Here is a 24,029-nt window from a genome sequence, read left to right on the forward strand (position 1 = left end):
AGCAGTCTAATATATCTTGCCCCCCACCCCCCCACCCCCCACAACGTAGAGTTATCGCCTATGTCATTTAAATAATCTGCCGCCATTTATTCACGCCCCCTCACTGAATGCAACTAATGTATGTCAAAGAAAACGCAGATAGCAACATCAGGGATGTAGTGGAGGGTGAAAAGACATAAAACAATTTACCTATAGTGTGTTATTAATTTGCATAAATAGAGTTTAACATTATGTTATGTGCTCTTTAAAAATGAAACTCATGGTATTAAACTTCAAGTGTATTTTTTGAAGTACTTAGGACACATTTTTTCCCTTATATTTGACAAAATGCACTAACTTCCCCTATGCGGTTTTCTTTCTGTTCTGTTCCCTCCCTTCAGACCTCACCATGGGACAACACCACAGCGAGTTCTGACAACGACGTTATGAGAAGACAAAGAAAAACAGAAAGGAATAACTTTATTTAACGGAGAACAGTTTAACGAAGGCTATTTTTCTGACAGTGCGAGCTGTCCTAGTATTACTGTTTAGCTTCTACATGCAAAAGAGATGGTTGTTTTTGTCACAGATTTGTATTGTATCTCTCCTTTATGTCCTATGTTTCTTCCTTGCCTCCTCTGTTGTGAATGGAAACCTTGAATAATTGTAAATACAGGATATGAATTTGTCTTTAAAGAATATATTTTTTTGGGAACTAAATAAATGTCATTATAGTCATTTATTATTGGAGAGTTCTTCACTGAAGAAAAATTGTTCATGTTCAGTTAAAAATGTCAAGAAAATCCAGATATAGAGGTGACTTCAACTCCCTAAAGCAAGCGCCCAACTCTTAATTTTCAGAAATTGTCGAGATTTTTACAGCGTTAGATCCCAGTATATTATTTTATCTGACCAATATCAGTTTCATGTGCACATTTGAATGAATCCCAACACAGAAATTGTCTCTATCATCCAGAAATTAAGTGTGAAGTCACAGAGGTGTTGGTGCTTTATGAAGGAAATTATAAATTGATATGAATATACTGTAACACAGTTATAAAACATCATGGTTTTCCACCTGTTTAATGATGATCACAGAGCTCCTACCTTTTAATTGACCCCTTCAGCGCTGTGTCTTGTTTTACACTCTTCCTCCCATCTAAACCGTGCAGTGTCAGCCTTTAAAAAAGTCTCACCCTTATTGAAATCTGCACTCTCGCCAAAACTCGGAGACTTATGCCAGCGCCTTGGAAGCCACTGCAAACGCTGCGGAAATTGAAATTGAAGATTTCCAGGACCCTGTGAACCTGCGCCTGTGCTTTCAGCCCAGGCTTCCTTGCTTTAATGTTGGATTATACCCCCTCAGTGCCACCACTGCCGCCTCTGAAATATGGATCAGACGGCAGGAAAGGCCAGCAGCCAGTATGGGGGCGGCAGCTCAGGGGGAGGTGGATGGGAGGGGAGGGGAGGGAATGTGTCACTCTGAGCCATCCTTGACGTTCACAGGCCTAAAGACAGGGTAGAGGGGAGAGAGAGAGAGAGAGAGAGGGGACGGTGGGGGGTCTCAGGGCTGTTAATAGTGAGTGTTTCTAAAAGCTTGTGGTCCTGTATACGTGCTTGGATTAGCAGCAGGTTGTGCACGCCAGATGATTTGGGTCCTCTCAAAGGGACCAGAACAGCCTCAGGTTCACAAACAGGCACACATTACATTTAATTGCACACTTGCTATGCAGACAAAATCTTTAAAAGTTGAATATTAAGCAATTGTTTTAAGTTTTCACTGGATTTTGACAGTCCAACGCTGAGAGTCAGCTTACTGTAAAGTGGCTTAGTAAAATCAGTCACTGCTGAAGTCTGCAGATGTTCCGTATTTGTGTTAGATTAGGGAAATAGTTACTTGGGTCAAGTTGGTGAAGGTTACATGTTCTGGAAAGAATTAACAAAGAAGTAATGAGTTGAATAGCTACTGATCAAGGGGTATTATAGTGTTGGCCCTGGCTGGAGTACACTAAAGTACACAGTCCAGCGTTAAAGTACACAGTCCAATGGTGATTCAAGCAGGCACGACCCCCCCTGCAGATTAACTCAATGCTGCCACCTCACTCTCAGAAAAAGGAGAGCAGAATTGTTCTTTATGTACAACTGCCACAGTGTCTGTGTCCCCGCTGAGGCCCCAAGCACTGAAGCTAAATCCACTTTTAAATTCCTAACATTTATAATTGAAAAAAAAAAAACACAAGAAATGTATTGGTGTATACTCCACAAAGTTGTCATTTCAGCTGACAAACACCAACACCAACCCACTAAGTGTTCATGTTGTTGAAGCATTCTGAAAACCACGTATCTCCAAATTTGGTGATCTTAATTTCTTTTTAAATTTAACTCCACAGAAACTTAAAAAAGGAGTAAAAAAAATTTAAAACCCTGCAGATTACTTGAAAAATGTCAACAAGCTTGGTTTGGAGTTACGTGTTTTTCATTGGACATAAATGATTTTATTGCATTATGACTGATGAATTCTATCTATACTACCATTTTACTCAAATTAATAACACATAAAGTGCCCTGTTGTCATAAGTCAGCCTCCGTGCTGCCTTTACTTCTAGTTTAGCTTCATTCATTGCAACGTATCATGCCAGAAACTAATTTGCATCTTTATGGATGTGTGAAAAATGTACTTTACAAAAATATGCTTATCTTTTGACTCTAAACCTAAGAACATTTTACAAATAGGATCAACATTTGGCCATGTCACGTTGAGCAATGATTTAAAAAATATTATTATGGACCTGTGAAGCTGGCAGCTTCTAAGTGATCAAGGATTTAAATACACTGAAAAGATGCAGTATTGAACTGATCTACTGTATCAGTATCGCTTAATCAGCCAAATGTACTATGTACACAGGAATTCAAAGGATTATATTTAGGTAAAATAGATTTTTTATTTGAATGCTAGATATTTCCTTATGCTGATCATGAACTGGAAGTCCGACAGTTTTATTTACCTATTAACAAAATCAAAGGAATTGTTTGAAATGTAGGGAAATACACCAATTTCCTTTTTTTTTGCCAAGAGTAGGCAAACAAAAACCTGTAAAAACATGACATTTATTTTTGGGGTTTTGTATCGATTAAGCAACTTGCTGGCAAGTGAACTTCAAAAAAAAACAACCTTAGACAGAACCAGGCTAGCTGTTTCCCCTTGTTTCCATTCATTGTGCTAAGCTAAGCAGCATATTTATCTCATCTCATCTTCTCAACGTGCAGCAAGAAAACAAACAAGCACATTGGATTAAATTCTACCTGACACTGTACGAGGTGTGGGGGAAAATAATAGTTCATCCACCCGTGCGTCTTTTCACAGACAGAGACACAGTCGTAAAACCAGAGACAGGACGAGCAAACTCGAGTGTATAGAGAGCAAATGAGAGAGAGAGAGAGAGAGAGAGAGAGAGAGAGAGAGAGAGAGAGAGAGAGAGAGACATGATGCAGTGAGAGCTGTCATTGATGTGAGCAGCATGGAGGGAAGCCAGACACTTGAGGCCATTTTCACTTCCTCTGCCAACTCTGACAGACTGCCATCAGCACCGCTGAGAAGAATATCAGCCACTCTTTCTCTTGTACCCACTTTTTCCACACTTTATCCCAGCCAGATCACGCTACTCGTCTTCCAAGTACCCAAACAATATGTTATTCTTTCAAACTTGGATATCAGTGAGCTTAGCATGATGGGGCTGAGAGTGACATCAAATGGCTGTTTAATCAGTTAAACAGCGTGTCCAAAAGCATGTTTGCTTATGAAAGGAGTGGAAAAAGTGAGCAGATCCAAAATATGATTAATGCTTTCTGGCGGGTGCTGCCGGAAACTTCTTCAGAGTTTGAAAGTTTGTTTGCTTCATGTGGGTTGTTTGTCACCCAAGCTGCCCCAAAACTTTTCAAAAATAGAGCCATGGTACACACTGTAAAAAAAGCCACGAGTGAGGAAAAAAATAAAAACCATCGCTAACACTTCTGAATAACACTCGGCCTCTAGAGTTTTTAGAGTCGTTTCAGCCCCTCAAACTCTCACTGTGAATAGAGTCTTCATTGGTGCTTTGGTATTCTGATATAGGCTCTTTGGTGAGTTCTAATCCCTATTAAAGAGGTAGATTATGGAAGGGATTTGTCTTTGATTTGCCTGTCCCACTGCTCTTTTCTATCAGCACCTCGCTCTCTCTCTATATATCCGTCCCTCGTTCTTTTTCTCTCCGCTTCTCTGTCTGTGTTGATGTGATGGTCAGAGGATTGAACAATGATTGCCACCATGTGTCATCCCCCTCACACTCCCACCCTCAGCCATCCTCCTGTGATTATGGCCACATGTGTGAGGGCCCCCGGTCGCCTGAATAGATTTGTTAAAGGCCCCCCAGTGGATGAGAGAGGCCCCAGCCTTTTAGCCTGGCCCTCGTGTGCAGATCTATCCCCTTTCGAGGCACTCCGCATGGGGGTGAGCTCCCTGCCACCCCCCCTACTCTTACCCCTCCTACTCTTCTCCGCTCCTCCGCCACGCAGAGATAATCAGGCTTATGTAAAGACGACGTGCTCTTTTGACAGTCATCAGCTCATCAGTGATCCAATCAAGCCCAAATCCGCCATTGTTCGCCCCTCAAAGTGTCTCAAATCCGCTTGTGTAGGAGAGAGGGGCTGCGCTCTTTATCCTGCCAATCACTCCTGACATTCCTGCCCCTGTTGCCATGGCCTGGGGTCAGAGGTTGGGAAAACAGAGAGCATGAGCTGACTAGGGGAGAATGGCGGGGCGCTAAAGGAAAGACTCTCCGCGCAACGGCCCCATTGGTCAGCTAACGTAGGGGGGTAAATGTAGACAAGTTAGGACTCTATAGCCCCGCTGAGAGAGCCGGTCGGACAGAAAGAGACGTGGGCAGGGGAAGATAAAGAAGGGGGGATGACGAGGCAGAGAAAGGGCCAAGGGAAGAGACGGAGGGCAAGAGAGGTGTGTGCTGAGAAAGGAGGCAAAAGGGTCAGGGAGGGACAGTGTTTGATTGCCAAATAGGCTTTGCAGAGCTTGACCCGGAGGGCCTCGGAGAAGAAAAGCCCTGACACACAGTTAAAGAAATAATGAACACGCAAGTTAATATTTCTTGAATTTGTAATGGAATTTCAGCTCCTAAAATGTAGAAATGAAACAGTTTTTCCACAGCAAAACCCCACAACTTTAATATTCTGTAACGCCAACATTCAAACCGTGTTTGTGTGCATGCGTGCATGTGTGTGTGTGTTTTTACGTGTGCGCATGCTAGTCGCCGAGCTGTAATTTGAAATGGAAACGCACCTCCCAACGCAATGAAGCTAATACATGTCATTGCAGGATAAGCGGGGCACTGGGTTAAATCTGTTGTAATGTCGTCAAAAGAATAATTTTCTGTACCCAATGTATACGTAAGTGAGCAAATGTTTAGCCTAGACAAGATATCATAGGGAATTTACGCCATTCACCGTTCCTCCATAGGGATTAGTGGAATTAAGCGTTTACACAAAAGCAAAGTATCAAAACTCATGAGTAATTCAACAAGCTCCACAATTCTGAGTTTACCGAGTGCTGCTGTGTGTATTGTCGAGTTGCAGCTGCGAGTACACCGTGCAGACAAATAGGAAACAATGTCAATGCCTTTTAAAGGAGACAAATTTAATATACAGGGAAAATACACACAACAAATACTATGAAAGGGTGGGAGTGATAAGTCTGTTCTCTTGTTGCCTGCCTATTCATGGCAATAATCTGAGGGAAGAAGCAGATTAGGACAGAGGGAGGGTTCGTGGCTGAGTGTTCGCATCGCTGGCTCCTTTCAGCCATTTTGAAACAATGTTTATCCACTGGTTTGTTATGGCGCAGCAACTTAGCTTAGTGTACTGCTGCGAGAGTCCTGAGGGGGCCGAGGACTCGCTGCGTCTTTGTTCGGCGTTCCATTGAGACACACTGGTGTGTTGGAGCGGGGCGGAGGAAGCTGCACACAATTAATTCATATGTGATCTTAGCCATTTTTGCCATTCGTGCCTCGGTTTGGGAAATACCTGGGAAACGTTGCAGGGAACGGGCTCATCAAAGTTACACTGTAGCGTTGTACAGTCGAAAAAAGTCTGTTTGGAATCAGCCCTCAGCTTGACTTTCTTTGTGACCTACATGGTCACTAAAAAGAAAGAAATGGTGCTATTCAATCTATCAATATCTTTTCTCCATTATTAAAACCTGGAAGTCCTCCTTTCTTTCAATAGGATTCTAATACAATTGAAGTTGTCTCATGAATCCCCCCAAAAAATCAGTCAATTAAAAGGAGCAATACATTATATATTGTTTTATATTAACATCAAATGACAGCCCTGTCTCCTAATAACGACTAAACTGCCTTCTCAATTATTTTTTGAGGGAAACAGTAAAACAAGTTGTGAAAAAACGACATGGTTAAGTTTAGGAAAAGAACGTGGTTCAACATTAAGTACATAAAGTTACATACAGTACGTAAGTTAAGTTTGTTACATATATGATGTGAGTAAAGTATGTTAAGTTATGCACATACTGTACGTACTGAGATTGTTGCTATGTTGCTGGATGTGAAATTAAACAGCTGTTTGCTCATATGTTTGCCATGTCAACATAAAAAGTGACATGTCAGTGTTGTCAACCTTTCCAACTTGGTAGTGAATACCAATTATCTCAGATTTAAAGAAGCCAGAAGAAAGAACACAAGCAGAAACATTAGCATGTCTTGGATTGAAACAGTTTACAATGATCCAACTGTATTGCTAGTGTGGCTGTAGGGGGTCACACGGCGAGTATGGCTAAAAAGTATAAAAAGTTTTACTCGACTCGGCCGCTGTGCCCCGTCCTCCTTTTTCCCTTGGAGATTAGCCGTGGCTGGTCGTCATAGCAGCAAACTCCCGTAACCTAACGCGACATACACACAGAACGTCGAAGGCGTGTTGTTTTATGAATCTCGGCGTGTTGCCACAGCCAGAAGACTAATTAGTTTCTAATGAACCTGGACGCAGCAAAAATAAAAAAGGACCCCCCATCTGTTGCTAGCAATATTGACGCAGTGATTAGTGACGATTCTCACCGACCAATCAGCAGTCTGCAGGTTCTCACGTCACCTTTTGGTATCGCCTCAGCTCGCTTGCAACCTCAACTGAGGTAGTACTTCAAAAAGTACCTATTAGCGTTCCCCTGTCTCTTCTTTCCTGCGCTACTTACATTTTATATTTTATATGTTTATATTTTGTGTTGACAGTGTTAAGGGGATGCTTAAATCTTGTTGCACAGGTACTGCGCTTGTGTATAATGACAACAAAGGCATTCTATTCTATTCAATTCCAGCAGGTACTAGTGATGGCCAAATGAAGCTTCGTGAACCAGTGTCTTTATTTTCTGAGCCCACTAGATGGAACTCTCTGTTCCACAATTGGTTGAGAACATAGTGAATTGCAATGCCTTAGGTCTTTCTCTTAAAACCAAGAGCACCATCTAGTGGGCTCAGAAAATAAAGACACTGGTTCATGAAGCTTCGTTTGGCCATCACTAGCAGGTACCAGGGACTTTTTTTGGTAATAGAAAGCCAAAACAGTGGAGTTGAGGCGAATCAAGTAGACCATGAACGCCATTAGTACACCACTTTGGTCCATACTGAAATATCTAAACAACTACTCAATGGATTGCCGTGAAATGTTGTGCAGAAATTCCCGGTCCTCAGAGGATGAATCCTAATGACTTGCTGAATTCCTAACTGTTCCTCTGATACAAACAGTTCAAAGCTTCCATTTATCCGGGGCCATTTCTAAACTACTTGATGGATTGACACAAAGAATTTTACAGACACTCGGTGACGTATCCTTGAAAACGCCCTTGGAATCGGGCCCAGACATTCACGTTCCCATGAGTGATAAAGGGTTGAGACCAGGAGACGATGATGAGGACTTCAAAGATGACGAGTCCAAGGATTTCAAATCGTTTGCAGCTTTATTCAACCAGTGAACCAACTTTCATGTACTGTATATACACGAATGTCAATACAAGAGTGACCAATGAACTTGCACCCTTCCTGCACCCTAGGGTCCACTTCACACTGACTCTGCCCTAAAACCTCCCTGAATGGTTTACTGCATTTTAACTTTTGCATTCATAAATATCAACTTTTAAGATCCCTTCATTTTCAATGCCGTGCAATTAGTGGTACAACTTGTCCAATACTTTATTTCATTGCTAAAGTTTAGTGCTAATTTGCTAATATTAGCCTGCTATTACGTTACATAAACTACAATGGTAAATATGGTGAAAACATTCTGCTGCCTTCTAATGGGGTAGTGTTTACCTGTGTTCACAAGGAGAGTCCATATGAATATGGATGTGGATATGTGGATATGATTCATATTCATATGACTAGGAATATGTCTTGGTATTCACAACCTCGGGCGTGGAAATGTTCTGAAAGATCCAAGTTCACGCTGAGCTTTTCAGAAATGGTGGAGGCCATGGGAGTAGATTGTTTTTTGGTGGATGGTAACTTAATATAATTTTAGAGTTATTATTAATAATAATTTTGAGAAAAATGTTGATCCTCCCAGGGCCTCATCTTTTTTTCCCTATGTCATGCATTTCTTGCATTAAGTTACCCACTAACTTGTTGGCCTTTGTGACTTCCAGACGCCGACAGTCCCGTTAGGAAGGAGTCTTTTGGGGTGTACTTGTTGCCTAGCAGCAATGTTCAAGATTTTTTTGAAGGCCAGATTTTTTTTGAAGGCAAGATTTTTTTTTTTTTTTTTTTTTTTTTTTTTAATTCAAGCTGTTTACAAAACAAAAAGATTTTTGGTATTTTGAATGAACCAAAAATAAAGCTGAATTCAGTATTGGAATCATTGATTGACATAAATTACAGAAGACACAAAATAAATTGAATTATATTGGAAACAGGTTGAAATGACCTCCCCATGCTGGGGAATTCTTAACTTGTTTTAAGGAAGGGAGACATTTTGGACTTAGATACATTCTACAAGATAAGATGAGGACTGCCAGAGTACAGTAACCCAGATTGCAAAAAAAGAAGAAGCCTTTTGCTGTCTTTCACTCTGTTGATAATGACAGATGACTCATGGGTCACATATCTTCACAGTGTAATTACACATGAGATGCATCGCTATCATTCACACACACAGTTGCAGAGTAATGTGAGTCCTTATTCATCTGCCCAAGTCATTTAGGGTAATAGAGCTTAATGGAGTATATTAACCCTGTCCAGCTTGCGTCCCCCCCTTCAGATTGTGTGTGTGTGTGTGTGTGTGTGTGTGTGTGTGTGTGTGTGTGTGTGTCTAGCACGTGCACAGGGAAAGGGGAAACCTGCCAACTGTTTATTTGCAAAGGACACACACACACACAGACACACACACTGGGGGAGCAGAGATCTGGTTTCCCACTGTCACAGATGCTTACCCGCCTCTCCATTAGTGATGTGATTGGAGTGGACATAGAAAACCAGCAGCTTCGTTCCCACAGGGGCAATCTGAGGAAATTATTGCCCCGCTCCTCTCTGGGGAATGCCAGCCCTCCAAAAAGGAGCACTTAATCGACTGCTATCATATGCAGCTCACTGTCAACCACAGAGCATGGGTTTTTGAGCATTTGCTGTGGATTGATAGTTTGTGAAATGGCTTGTGATGATATGCGATCAGTCATCGGACACAGTAAGATGCTCGGGAGGAATCTCCTGATGTGGAATCAGGAGATCAGACGCTCAGCGGCGTTTACTGGGGAAGTGACAGAGAGAGAGATAATCACTGGAGAATGATGATTGACACAACAGTGATGTCGTCAGTCTGTTTTGTGCCATTTCTGTAATTCTATTTCAAGAACATTAAAGTATCGAGATCGGTCTGTCCTGATGCACATTGAAACAAAGGGTCTTAACTCAGTAGGGTAGGGGGTTCAGGCTGCACACTAATGGCGGCTAAAAGTCCTGGGAGGTCCAGGCGGAGATGCAACATGACAACCACACCCAAGTGTGTGCATGCAGACAAAAAGTCCTACTGTAGTGTCCAACAACTATGTGGGAGACCTTTTCACCCCGGTTAATAACTACTGCAAGCTGTTACCACTGCAACCTCAGGCTACCCCCCCCCCCCCCCCCCACACACACACACACACCTCTAAAACAACATGGTTGTAGTTCCCTAAACCACCAGAGGATGGCACCTGAGCTCTAAGCAGTGATCCAGAAGTGGTCATGTGAAACACCAGGGAATTGTTGACCCCTTTCATAGTATTCCCCAAATATAACACTCTAAATTGTATATTAGTGTAATGATCTGAGGTTGCCCCCAGTTTTCTAGGAACTTAGGTATTTCAAGAAATTCAATTGTAACTTGAGGAAATCAAAGTGACTCTTGGTTGTCTTTGGGCTCCTCAACAAAACAACAGTACAAAGATGTAAGTATGACTAAACCCTTATGTTCTGCAGACCCCGGGGCCTCTTTAACAAAAAAAACCTACTTGTACATTGTTTGATCACCTTGATACATGAGTTTTTAATTTCTGAGTCTTGCTCCTTGCTCCTTAACATGATTTTTGAACTGGCATCATGCTTCATACAGTGGTAATGGAAAGACACTTTTACTAGTAAATGTTACATCAAAAATATCTGGTATATTTAATGTACCAGAAGTCAAAATACTCACTGTGCAGATTGGCCCATTGCATAATAAAATATTGTATTAATTACTACTTCATTTACTGGCAGGTAGCTTGTGAGTAACATTATTCTCAGGAGTGGGTAGGGACCAAAAAAGAGAGATTATTAGACTTATATTGACCAAAAGCACAACTGTAAATGAATGATGTTACTTGCGCTGTAACTGCTGGATATGTAAATAAGCAACTGCTATAATAAAAGTAACCATATCAATATAAAAGGAGATGATATTTCAATGCTGTGTCCATACCTTGTTTCCACTGCTCCCAAGTGACCAAAGAAATCTGTTATTGCGTAAATACTGACTTTGCAATTCTTATTATTTTCACACCTACTGTGGGAAGCCAAACAGAACAGCAGTGTGGAACAACTGGTCAGAAAAGAGGTTAAAGATGTGTTGTAGGAGCAGAGAAAGAATATGAATGAATGACAAATCAACAGACGGAAGATCGGAGAGAGTTGGGATGGGGTCAAAGTGTTTGTTAAAGGCTCTATCGGTCCCCGTGGACTGAGGCTTGAAGAGCTGAATAATGTATGCCAGCTCCAGGGGTAATGAAGTGGAAGTGATGGGGAGGAATACGGCTGGCCTCCCAGGGCTCAACGCAAACTGTACACACTCTTAAGAGCTGCCTGTAGCCTAAACCTGTCTCTCTCTGCCTCTGTCTGTCTCCGTCCACTTCTTCCACGCACACTAAGAGGGTTAGCTTGTCTCTGTTCCCTTTATCCTACATCATTGATGAGGAAGACCAGGGCATTTATAGTATCCCACTCAGAGCTCAGCAGCTCCGGCTGCTTATTAGACAGGAGCAGGAGATGCTGCAGATAGCATGGCTGCTGCTCAGTGGTCAGACAGGCACTCGGTGTTGGCAGCCTTGTTTGTGGATCAGATCGAGCCTGGTTTGCACTTGTACTCAGTTGGTGCTATTGTGCTTAACAAGAGGCAGCGGCGGTGGGCTGTGTCTTGTAGTGAAAAGAATGGGCTATTTTCTTTCCTCATGATCCATTTATTGCTTGTTCTCTTTTCTCTCTCTCTGAGTATGCGTCCTTTTTTTTTGCAGAGGCTTGGAAATAAAGTGGAAAAGTTAGCTTGTGTTACCCCTGTGTTCATGTGTCTGATGGTAGAAGACGGTGAGCAGAGGAAGTCTTGCATGGAAACCACTTTTTCCCCGTTTTTGTTCCACTTCACTTCAGAACACTGTTTTCACAACGTAAGAAAGATGATCCCATGGATTACTTTTGTCGTTGTTATCTATATAATAGTTTGACATTTTGGTAAAATAATTTTGTTGGCTTTTTTTGTGTGTCAAGGGTTAGATTGATACAGCTAGAAACAGCTAGCCTGGCTCTGTCCAACGGTCACAACAAATGTTCACCAGCACCTCTAAAGCTCACTATCTACTAACATACCTAGTGTGTTTAATCTGTACAAAAACTGAAATTTGGAAACAAAATCACATGGTTTTATGGGGCGATGGGTGTTGGCTGGGCTCAGTGACTTCTTGGAGTCTCGTCTTGTTTCTAAGGTTGCCAGGCAACCAGCGGAGACTCCGGTAAGTCGTTATCCCCAGTAGGTTTGGGTATCGGTACATGAAATGAACCCAGTGCAAAGTAATTGTATCAACATTTCCTTAGTCAAAGGCTACCTTCGTTTAGGTAAAAACATAAAAAATTGACGTGTGCTTGGCCCCCTACCGCAGCAGCTAGAACCCATACAGTCTGTGGGGTGGGTCGAGCGTGGTGGGTTTAACTTGGCGAGATGCCACTAAAATGTTCAAAAGAATCTTAAATACTTTCTAAATGTATTTTCTAAAAATCATTTTAATGGGAAGGAGTGGTTGTGGCATGTTACACAAGCGTTCGCTTCCATTTACATGATGGCTATCGAACAAAGTAGGAAAAATTGGTACCAGATGAAGTACTCTTTTGGTATTGGTATCCCCATAAAGTTACTGGTATTGGTATCACAGTTTTTTAAATGACATCCTGCCCTAATGCCAGGCCAAATGCCAAATAATCTGGCATATGATGTCCTATTTAGATCATTTTGTTGTTTTGTTTACATCAGCCTATGTGACTTGACATTCAGAATTGGAGACAGCAATAAGAGACCAATGCTGGCACTTAAGCTACATCTAAGAGAAATCCAATATCAACCCTAATGCAAAAATAAAAGGACCATTTTAACCCTTGTGTTGTCCTCTCGGGTTAAAAAACAGACAAAAAAATTTCGGACTTTTTGTTTGTTTTCACTAATACCACCTTACTACCACTAGTTTTGCATCACTTTTTGGAATTTGTGTTCGATAACCCTCATATATGTAGAATTGTATCTAATATTTGAGTTAAAAAAGCAGACATTATAAATTATTTTGACTAATAGTTAAGGAACTAAGGAACTTGTAAGGAATCCAATCCATTTTTTGTGGTAATTTGGTTAAAAAGAAACCCATATTTCAGATATAGACACTTTTTAAAGGGGTCAAATTTGACCCGAGGACAACAGGAGGGTTAAATGACTTAAAGTAGACACACTTTGTTTCACTTGATAGCACACTGCTCCAAATGAGCAAAACCGCAAAAGTAGACAACTTAGGCTTCACATCTTTAAATGATTTAACAACAGGGCTAGCGCTGGGCTAACCATCTTGGAATAATGTGCAAACTAAATAATGGGAGGTTTTGCTGTTCTTCCTATTCTGATCAAGTAACATAAATGCAATATAACCCAGCAGTTGAATCACAAATGGGAGCTTAACAGAGGGTGGGTTGAGGTAGGAGAGTTTTGGCTAGCTGTCCCCCCCCACTCCCCGTTTCCAGTCTCAATACTAACCGTCACCACATTTAAGAGTAAACTTAAAACCCTCCTCTTTGATAAAGCTTGTAGTTAGGGAGTGAGGAGTCGCAGTGTTCTCCTCGACCGGCAGGGGAGGGTGTATAGCCACAGACACAACACCCCTTCTCTACTCTGCTTCTCTTCATAGTCATCAGATTAATTTACCATATAATCAATAATGTAATAAATCTAGAGGGAGGCAGGGCAGTGCAGCCCGACCAGCCTCCTCTCTTTACCCTGTCTCTTACTTATGCTGTAATAGTTTCAGACTGCCGGGGGGACTTCCCTTTACACAGTGAGCTCCTCTCTCCTTTATCTTCCCATTTATGTGCATCCATGTCCCAGAAATGCTTATTATTAATCTAGCTCTGAGGAGTCATTCCCCGGAGTCCTCATGTTCTTTTTCCCCCAGCATGTTTCTTTGGATCAGGGAGGCTCCAAAATCAAGGTTGCAGCTGTTGGCATGGTCCTGCTACACGTCCTGCAATGCCCTGCTACATCCTGCTACACTCTACTGTGCATTGTAATGTTGCACAGTGCCCTGCTATGCCATGAACTACTACAAAGTACTATTTTTAGTCACTGTGCCATCATCTTTTACTTTGACTGTTATTGACACTCTTCATTTCAACCCCAGCCGACCGTCAGACACCGCCTACCAAGAGCCTGGGTCTGTCAGAGGTTTCTTCCTATAAGGGAGTTTTTCCTCGCCACTGTCACACTGCTGCTTGCTCTGGAGGGAACTGCTACTGTTGGGTCGTTGTAAATTATAGAGTGTGGTCTAGACCTACTCTATCTGGATTGAGATAACTCTTGTTATGAATTGATACTATAAATAAATTGAATTTAATTGCTAAATTTAGCTACCGGCTGCTGAGAGATATCAGGGGGAAGGAGAAAGCAAATAAGAATATTTCCCCCAAATGTCGGCCTCTCTTTTTTTTGTAACCATAATAGTACTATACATAAAATTTCCTCTCCACTCGGATTAAAATTACCTCACCAAAAAAAGGCCCAAGACAAAAAAGTCATGTTTCCACTCAGATTTTTAGAAGCATTCTCACTTCAACGTGGACCCTCAGCACCACCCACTGAGCTATATTTTTCAAGGTGAAATAGCTTAAACCAAGATGAAGGCTCAAAAAGCATCTACGTGTTAAACAATGATTAAAAATGCATAGATTTCCGACTTTAGGGAAGAAAATATTCAAATGTGGCGCAGTGTGATTGAAAGAACTTGTGATTGGAGTTGTTTGGCTCTCTCTTCCAAACACTTGCACCTCCTCGCCCTGCTCCTCCACTCACATTAACACGCTTCTATCATTAACCCCCACGCCCCACCTTCTGCATAATAGCTAGAGCTAGATGCAGGAAGGAGAGAATAAGAATGTTTTCTTTCTCTGTTTTTTTTTTTCGTCTGGAGGAGCATCTTAAATGAATGATTGATGTTAGGGGAGCAAGATCAGAAAGATAATCACGGTCTAACAAGCTCAGAGTCTTAAGAAATATATACTGGAGGAATGCTATAAATTTATAAACACACTATATATTAATATATAAGTAGATCATTGAATATTTAAAAAGAGGGAAATAATATAATCAATCTGCCCTTCCACGTGCAATGCATGAGCCCAGGAAGAAGGTAACAAAAGCTTGGAAGTTATCTTCATAGTCGGCTCATCCATCTATGGCTCAGCCGTCATCTTCCCCATGAACTATATGAAACCAAGATTAAACACAGTCATGTTTGTGTCAGTGGCTAAACAAATTGCCATTCTCTGGGAGTGACACGTGTTTTGTGTGAAGACAACGTGGGGAGATGACTTCATTTCCAAGCTTTGAGCACAGATGAGGGAGAGACAGTTAGTCCGTGTTCAGTATATGAGCACCTTTCGCGGGACAAATGGAATGTCAATCAAGAGCCGGTACACAGATGCGCTCTCCCCAGCGGGGCCCGACATGCTTTCTGGTGATGCAGCTCTGTTGTTCCAGCCCTACTCTGGGTGCACTGGGAATATTTTGTTCTTTTACCCCTCCACATCCCCTTCCTCCATTTCAGCTCCCTTGACTATTGACCAGTCCTCATGCTCCCCAAGTTTGACTCTTTAGCCTTCCCCTCTTTTCCACATTCATGTCTTCATGTTGGATATCTCGCTTTGTAAAAGTTTCTAACTTAACTCTCCTTTTGTTTCTTATTGCTCACTTTCTCTCCATAACCTCATGGTTTTCCCATTTTGACTCTCCACCAATAAAGGGACTGTACAAAATAATTAGGGTGAGGGGTGGACAATTCTAACACTTCATTTTACAAATAAGGTAGACCCTCCCCAACATTATCAACACTTTCTTTGGACACTTGACCTAGAAAACCAATACATTGCCACGAAATATCTCAACATAATGTATTTATGGAAAACATGACAAAGAGCTGGTGAACAGGTATAACTGCAGAAGGAGTGAAGCAGGAAAAACAGCAGCTCTGCAAAAACTCCTGAAAATTAACTAATTTACACCAGCTAATACAATTTTTCAAGGAAACATAAATTATGAATTACGTCTTCTATTAACACCATGAGGAACTACAACTATTGGGCAAGTGGGAAACAAAAGTTCATACTGAGCGTATCCGTACAAGTTTCAATGAAAAGCTACTTCATTTATTTATAAAATCCACTTTTAGTGACTAAAGCATTGTTAAAGGTTTTATAGTTATGTTGAGGCACTCCCAGCTCTTGGTTAAGGTTAGGAAAAGATTGTGGTCTGGCGGAATACAGCGGAAACACAACCGATTTATTAAAATTTGAGAGAAACCACAATCCTTCTCTAGGGTTACTAAAGTGCTTTTGCTGACTAGACCAAACCACATTTCGTAGTCTGGATGCAAACATAATTGGGAAAATAATTCAGTACTATATCGCCGTTGAAGATAACCTTTCTAAGAGAAAGTAACATTTCTATGCAATCTGCAGACCACAGTATACATATGTATATATGATGCCATTGCTTGATAGAGGCTGTATCTGAGCAGGAGTCTGGCTGTTGGTCAAGTCAATGATCTAATTGATTGATTGTTGGAGACATTTCTTCCAGACAACATACAAATCACACTATAATCTGAGCATCTGGGACCTCCCTTTCACCAAAAATAAAACCTCTCGTTTCCCTGACCACCTCTCCCTACTTCTAATTTTCATACAGTCCCTAATTCCTTTTTTATCTCTATCTATTATCAATCTATCTCTAAAAGTTTTTACGTCTGCCCCTTTTGCCCAAAAGCCAATTATTTTCAACATCACAAACTCCTCTGACATTTGCCCTCATCCCTTTTGCACGTAGCCTACTCTTCATCCTCCCTGAAACAAATGAACTCAGATCTTGAGGTGGATTGAGAAAAAATGAGAGAAATGTTTCCACTTCACAGGGATGGCTTTGGATTTTGTTATTAAAAACACGACAAGCCATTCAGTTGGTAAAGGTGCTTACTCAAGGGAATGCAGAGAGTGTTTATTCTTTGATTAATTTGCTTGGAGGAGACCTGAAATTTCCCCACTCATGAATATGTGGATGACAGGGAGATTTCTCCGTGGTGACAAGTTATCTAAACTACAGTGCAAAACGATTATGCTAATATCAGGTTGTAGTCATCAATCATCTTGTGTCAATGTGGTGTCAAGGCATCACGTTCCTGATCCCCCCTCTGGCCATAGCACTGTGTGTGTGTGTGTGTGTGTGTGTGTGTGTGTGTGTGTGTGTTTATTTGGAAAGGAGAATTGATCACATTCTCATTACGCCTGGGGACTGTTGGTGGGGTTGCATTTGCGCTTGCGTGGAACTGTTCTCTAAGAGCTGAAACAAAACTGGGAGGGAATTAATTAGGTGAGTTTCTTCCTCTTGATATGAACACATACACACACACACACACACACACACACACACACACACACACACACACACACACACACACACACACACACACACACACACACATATACACACGCACACACAGTCTGGGCTGACGTCAGATATACGCGCCTTAAAACCAACGAGCGCATCACAGGGAGATGCATGGTTTGATCACACACATACACACATTCACACACACACACACACACACACCACACACACTCGCTTTGGATTGTAAGATAGCAGGGATAGCCTACTGTAGAAGCTGCAGCAGCTTGGTGGATGAGGCGCAACTGGAAGTTACTTTTATCGGCTGTTCATCGTGGTGCGTAAAATGAAAGTGGTGCATAAATGTCTGCGCGGTAGATGATATCCACATTAAAACAAAAAACTGAAAAAGTTAGCTGACTGGAACTCGTTGTGAACTAGTATTACAAGGGTCTACCTTTGGCTTGGATGCTGTTGGATGTCGCCCCGGGTCTGCGCTCCTGCTTTTGATCTGATTTGAGCCATGGCTTACTCTCAGCTGGGATACTCCTACTCCACCACACCGCAGGTACACTCTCTACTTTTGTAACATGTTTTTTCTTTTCTTTTTCTTCCTTGAAGTTATTACTTGGCAGATGACTACGCTGTTTAAATATCAATTAACAAGTCACATGTTGTCTTCAAAAAATGGGTCAAATTTGCGCATTTTCTCTGCGCATTTTCTACTTTTTAAAATAACGACTTGAAGAGACTTGTGCAGCGTAAACCACTCAATACACCTTTTCTTTACTGGTTTTGAATAATGCCTTAAACCTTCTCAGTAATAGGCTTAATTTAATGGGACAATTAAGGTTCATTTTTGTAATTCTCTCGCCAAAGTTTCTGATGACCTCCAGCTCTCTGGCCGGTTGTTTGGAGCCGGGAACTCCTCCGTCACACCCGGTGCTGTGCTCCCCGGGCCACCAGCTCACCTCTGGCCCCGGCATTGGAGTCTACAGCGGAACTTATCCAAAGAGCCAAGGTTACTATAACCCCTGCACCAGCGACGCCACCGCTCTCTATTCCAGAGTGAGTTCCACATTTCCCTTAGTGCATCCCTCTCATTTTGCTTTTGTTTTTTTGTATAAAAAAAAAATGCGTATTCTGGAGAAAAGAAAGAAAGAAAAAGTTGAAAAATGTCCTTGCTGGAAGACTGCACATGTTCTAGAATTATACCTAAATAGTATACCTTTATGCTATAAAGCATTAAATCAAAGTAAGGTTTTTTCAGGCTAGAGTCACTCTTTAGTATCAGGTTGCATGTATAGGTATTGTCATATTTTCAAGGATTCTGATGAAACATATATTCATATCACTTATTTGCAAACATGTTCAGGGGCCATTAGATCCCAAAGACGGAGCTGCAACTGTGGGGACATCTCAGACTCCTGCCTACCATCCCTATGAATATACATTTGGACAATATCCATATGACAGATATGGGTAAGTTAATTCCTGTTATTGCCCTTAACTTAAACTGTAATATCTTCATTCCATTTAGGACTGCTGACTCCCTGATGAAAATATTTCTAGTGTCTGTAGCTTGGTACCTTATATTCTTGTAAGTCTTGGAATCAAGTATTACACTACTATATACACATACTGGGGATTTAATGTGTGGAACTGGAACAATGTTACTGGTATGTGTGTTTTTTAGTATGGTCTGTCTCCTTAGCCATCATTAATATATGATTTGAAGTCAATCCCTACTCATAAATGAGGGAGGTAATTCACTTAACTTAGCTAAATATGATTTTGCTTGTCACCATTTGGCTCAGGTATTCCTGCTCTGATGGCGCTTCACGCCGTAAAAATGCCACCCGAGAGACCACCAGCACCCTGAAGGCTTGGCTGCAGGAGCACCAGAAAAACCCCTACCCCACAAAGGGAGAAAAGATAATGCTTGCTATCATCACCAGGATGACCCTTACACAGGTAGCTTTAAGTAAAATATGATAGATTTACAGTAGGGACACTCCGAATTTCCGGTAACATCAAATGATTTGTCTTTGTTTTACATATTTCTCACTGTCTCTGATTTTTTTGCCCCCTCCTTCCCTGTCTTCTCTTCCCTCCTGTATAATGTCATAACATAGTATAATATTATGTGATTTTATGTTCCTATCTAAGCTCCATTCTTTCACCCCCCCCCCCCTCAGGTGTCTACATGGTTTGCCAATGCACGCAGGAGGCTGAAGAAGGAGAACAAGGTGACGTGGTCACCGCGGGCTTGTAAAAGCTCGGACGATCGGGGCTGTGATGATGACAGTGACGAAGCGGAGAAGCCGCTTAAACATGACAAAGACCTTCCTGGTAAGTCATTTTCCAACAAAAATTACTAAATGTGCGAGGAACCTTTTGTTTTTGCAGGGGTCATTGTTATCATTCCGGACCTTTGCTCTCATTTTTGAGGATGTTAGCATGCGCGAAAACTCACAAAAACGTGTGTCAGACCTAGGAAAAATCACAAAGTTCTGAGGTTTGACTAGAAAATAAAGAAAAACGAGCTTCCAAGGCCGGAAACCAAGATCGCACTTTATTAAAACCACAACACAGTCAACGGCCAGTCAATAGAACACGTTATCCTCTTCTGTTTTTCCCGTCACAATAAAAGCTCTGTGGTTTACTGTAACTTACTCTTAACTTTCAGCAGATGGGTAACACAATAAAATACCCTACATTTGTTTTTGGGGTTTGCTCAAATGTAATGAGCGTGCACAGACTGGGTGTCATCTGTATGGTTCATTATTGCAGATCAACAGTGTGCAGACCTGCAGAGTGACCTGGAGGACTTCGACTTGCTGGAGTCAGACGGTTCTGAGTGTGAACCGAAGCCACAGTTTCTACCGGGGGACAGTGATGCAAACCCAAACACAGACCTCCCACACAGGCATCACGCACACAACCCAGACCCACTGCATGGAAAAGAGAGATTGTCTCCAGACTGCCCCAGACTCACACCGGTCCATCGGCAAAACAACTCCTTCTACGCTAATCCAGACCTCCGGAGTACAGACGCTAAGCCGAAAATCTGGTCCATCGCTCGCACTGCCGCGTCTTTGAACGGCAGCTTGCCGCCAGAGTACCCTCCCTGCATGCTGTCGTCAACGGGATCCTCCTCTCCGGGGTATCCATCCAGTATGGCGCTAACCAAGGCAGACAGGGAACAGGAGTCACCAGTCTCCACGCTTAGAGAATGGGTTGATGGAGTTTTCCATGGTCCTTTCCAACAGCTCAGACCAGCTGAGGCGTGGAAAGGCTTGAATGATGCTGTGATAGACACCAGAACACCCGGACAGTCCTTTGAACTTCTTAGGTCTACGTCCTCTTTGTAGGCCAACCAACACAGCGTCAATGGAATATTTGAAAGACTGTTGGACTTGAAAAAAAAAAAACCTCTGTATTTTGTTGTTGTGACTTGACCAATTGACCGTTCGCTAAGCATCACCGCCCTTAGTTACTAAACGTCTGTCAAGATTTCCATTCTTCTTCAAATCAATGGTCATTTTATGAACACTGGGGCCTGGAATTCCAGACAAAGGTAGAACAAAAGTAGGCTTCTCATTTCTTCCCAACAAGCATTGACATATTCCAGTCTGTGATTATCCATCAACATTCCTTTAATTTTAGTCTGTAAAACTAAAGTTAATAAGAAAGTGTCATGTAGTATATAAAACATCAAAAATAAAGTGACAAACATTGAAAGAAAGGGTGAAAAAGGGACAAAAATGTAAGAAAAAGTTAAAAACATTGATAGAAAGCATCAACAAAAGTGTTAATTTTCAATATTGACGGGAAGACAACACAAGGGTTAAATGTTTACAGCTGAATCTTGTAAAAAGGGTGGTAAATACATACAATATCAGATATGCATACACATGTATATGTGATATTGTGCTATAAGACAGGAAGACATGTCCCGGGCAAAAAAGTCAGCGTCCTAACCAGTTGAGGATCCATGTAGAAGACATGCAGGCTTTCATTTTTTTAATTTTTTTTTTAATTGTTTTTAATCTTTAATCTGTTTATTGATCCCCAATGGGAAAATTACAATTCACACTCTGTGTCCACACTTTTTGTTAGTTATCACACACAGTCGTGAACTAATGATGAGGACAAACCAATCCACCTAGAATTTTTTTTTTCCCAAATCCTGGAAAGATCTGCCAACATTAATTTAATTTGAATTTACATTTTTTTTAATCTGTTTATTGATCCCCAATGGGGAAATTACAATTGTAATCCAGGAATGAGTTCCCCACAGTGGGGAAATGGCACACAGTGGACATGCTAGTCGTGTAACGCCACTTTGCAACCCCACAAAACATGTGGTTAACGCTAGTTACTGATGTGCTCCTTGGCTTTGGAAGTAATGCTTGGTTACTGTAGGTAGTAAGCTAGTTATACAGACGTTCTAATGATTGTTTCTTACCTTAGAGTAGGGCTACACAAGTAATCGCAATTTTACCAAAACTGCAATATGGACTAGTGCAATATCCAATTCGCAGGGGGGTGCAGTACTGTAGGCAACATCCATAATTTACAACCTACAGAAAACGTCTTTGTTTAGTACAGATCGTTGTAAAAATCACACTATAATCATTTGAATTTAAAGCTGTATTGATAGTCAATGAAAATGAGAATGATGCTACAAACATGATCATTCCTTTCAATATTGTTAATCCTGTTGCAATATCAGTCAACATAATTGCAATTAGATCGTCTCCTCATATCCTGCAGCCTTACCTTAGAGCAGACAAATGCAGTTTCATCGATTTCTTTCACTTTTGCTCGAAAGTTCGTTAAAAAAAAAACCATCTTTCAAACTCTTTAAAAGCAGAGTTCAACACTTACCACGGTCCTATGTACACCACTTCAAGTTTGAAGGGGCCCAATCGCGGTTGCTAAGCTATGATTGTTTAATTTGGGATCGGGGGAGGGGTTTTAGCGAACGGTCAATGCACAATTTAGGACCCTATTTTGGCATTTTGAAAAGGCTCTGCCTCTCTTCCAACTTCCGATCTCTTATGCGCCCCATTAATGGTCAAATGTCTTCACACACGTTCCTGCGGCAAGGTTGTACGGTTCACTCACATGAAAAATATACAATATTGTACACTTGCACTATAGCCTGCACTTGCACTGAGTCACAAAAATAAAAAGGTGTATTCCGTGGCATGGCAAAGTTCTCTAATTGTGTCCTTACATCAGCTGTGCGCTGTGCTGGAGCCACCAGTGGTATCAGTTTGGATGATGTGCATCCTGTTTGGGAACAGTGGAATATACCTCGGCAGCTTTGGATATATGTGTGTGTGTTTGTGTCCATGTGTGTGTGTTATATGGGAGTGGAAGGGGGGAAGTGGGTGGTATTCAGCCGTGACTAATGGAAACACACAGAGGAGGGTGCTGCTAAATTGTTAAATCGATGCCACTTCCACCTCGGCTCCAGATATAGCTGCAATCAGCGATGCGTCCCTTTTCATTAGGCGGCTTTTGACTTTGTCAACCTGGGACCGCGAGAAAATCCACCACGCGCAAAAAATGCTTCATGAAACCTCTTAAGTAATTTTAAGTAAGTGTCACATCTGTATCCACTTGGGTGAGTTTTTCATAGAACCAATAACAAGATACATCATTGCAATAAACAGAGAAATAAGGCGGGCATCATTATTAAAAAAAAAAAACATTTCCATCAACTTCAATTAGACAAAAACACAAATTTAGCACGGAAAACAGTTAAGCCAAACACTTTCTAAAACACAGCACAACAGGAAAACCGTCCTGCGTTGTTCCCCCCCCCCCCCCCATCTTTCTTCTCCTCCTGTTTTCGATTGAGGAACCGTGATAAAGTATTTATCAGAACAGAGGAGGGATCTTCCTGGGCTTTGTATGGAATTAACCATTTCAGATTAAATAATTCAGGATGAATTCAACCGAGAATTCCATTCTGTTTCTGCCTCATAAATAAGTAAGATTTAGGATGATAAATAATGACATCTGACTTATTTCTGTAAAGTTTCCTTCCTTCCACACGCTGACAGGATCTCGTTGTGGTTGGCTGCAGATATATATTTTTTCTAGCATTTGTCTGTTTTTTCTAGCATTTGCCCCCCCCTCCTGGGGTCAACTGGGTGAAAAAACTAAAACGTGCCCACAGAATACAAATCCCTTCCCTTGGTTTTATAAACTGTAAATATAACTGTTTATAACTCATAGAAATGAGATTGGTCTCTATTAGGGACCGTCTACAAACTACAACACCGACAGAAAAATATCTATTAATGTAATGATTAAATAAGCTAGTGTCTCCAAATTTACTTAAATTATAACTTGTCTCCTTCTAGTTCTCCCACACCACTTATTTAAAAAAAAAAGAAGCTTGGAGACACTACTTCTTATGTCTTATTTCTCCAGGTTGGAGCACGGCTTGTTTTGATATAAATGAGTTTGTAGCTCAATGTTAACTTTTACTACATCAGGAAATCATTTGGGATTTAAAATCATTTTGCTATAGAGTAATTGACCCCAGAAGTTCCAATATGATTATGAGCCCATGT

General features: G+C 41.4%; 2 protein-coding genes and 1 long non-coding RNA gene across 3 annotated transcripts in view; all 3 read left to right on the plus strand.

Moving 5' to 3' along the window:
- The window catches only part of irx1b (iroquois homeobox 1b), a 3,934-nt gene extending 3,235 nt beyond the window's left edge, over window positions 1-699 (plus strand). Inside the window, exon 5 of the mRNA XM_032535996.1 lies at window positions 381-699. Coding sequence (XP_032391887.1) covers window positions 381-429 — 49 coding nt within the window. The 3' untranslated portion in view covers window positions 430-699. The remainder of the gene's footprint in view (window positions 1-380) is intronic.
- Window positions 700-6,344: 5,645 nt separating this feature from the next.
- On the plus strand, window positions 6,345-22,657 carry LOC116701945 (uncharacterized). The gene is made up of 3 exons (XR_004335036.1): window positions 6,345-6,356; window positions 13,639-13,641; window positions 22,360-22,657. It is a non-coding gene; the product is annotated as an uncharacterized LOC116701945 (long non-coding RNA).
- Window positions 17,586-21,449, plus strand: irx4b (iroquois homeobox 4b). The gene is made up of 6 exons (XM_032535992.1): window positions 17,586-18,001; window positions 18,313-18,501; window positions 18,809-18,915; window positions 19,251-19,407; window positions 19,632-19,785; window positions 20,227-21,449. The coding sequence occupies exons 1-6, from the start codon at window positions 17,957-17,959 to the stop codon at window positions 20,805-20,807; spliced, it is 1,233 nt and encodes a 410-aa protein (XP_032391883.1). The 5' UTR covers window positions 17,586-17,956; the 3' UTR covers window positions 20,808-21,449.
- Window positions 22,658-24,029: the final 1,372 nt, after the last annotated feature.

This window comes from Etheostoma spectabile, chromosome 14, assembly GCF_008692095.1.
Source record: "Etheostoma spectabile isolate EspeVRDwgs_2016 chromosome 14, UIUC_Espe_1.0, whole genome shotgun sequence".
Lineage (NCBI taxonomy): Eukaryota > Metazoa > Chordata > Actinopteri > Perciformes > Percidae > Etheostoma > Etheostoma spectabile.

What these genes read in the sequence shown, in the direction of transcription:
- irx4b (XM_032535992.1), top strand. Translation starts at nt 17,957, where the DNA reads ATGGCTTACTCTCAGCTGGGATACTCCTACTCCACCACACCGCAG. An exon ending in TATCCATATGACAGATATGG is followed by an intron (nt 18,916 to 19,250) that starts GTAAGTTAATTC and finishes CATTTGGCTCAG; the next exon opens with GTATTCCTGCTCTGATGGCG. An exon ending in ACATGACAAAGACCTTCCTG is followed by an intron (nt 19,786 to 20,226) that starts GTAAGTCATTTT and finishes TCATTATTGCAG; the next exon opens with ATCAACAGTGTGCAGACCTG.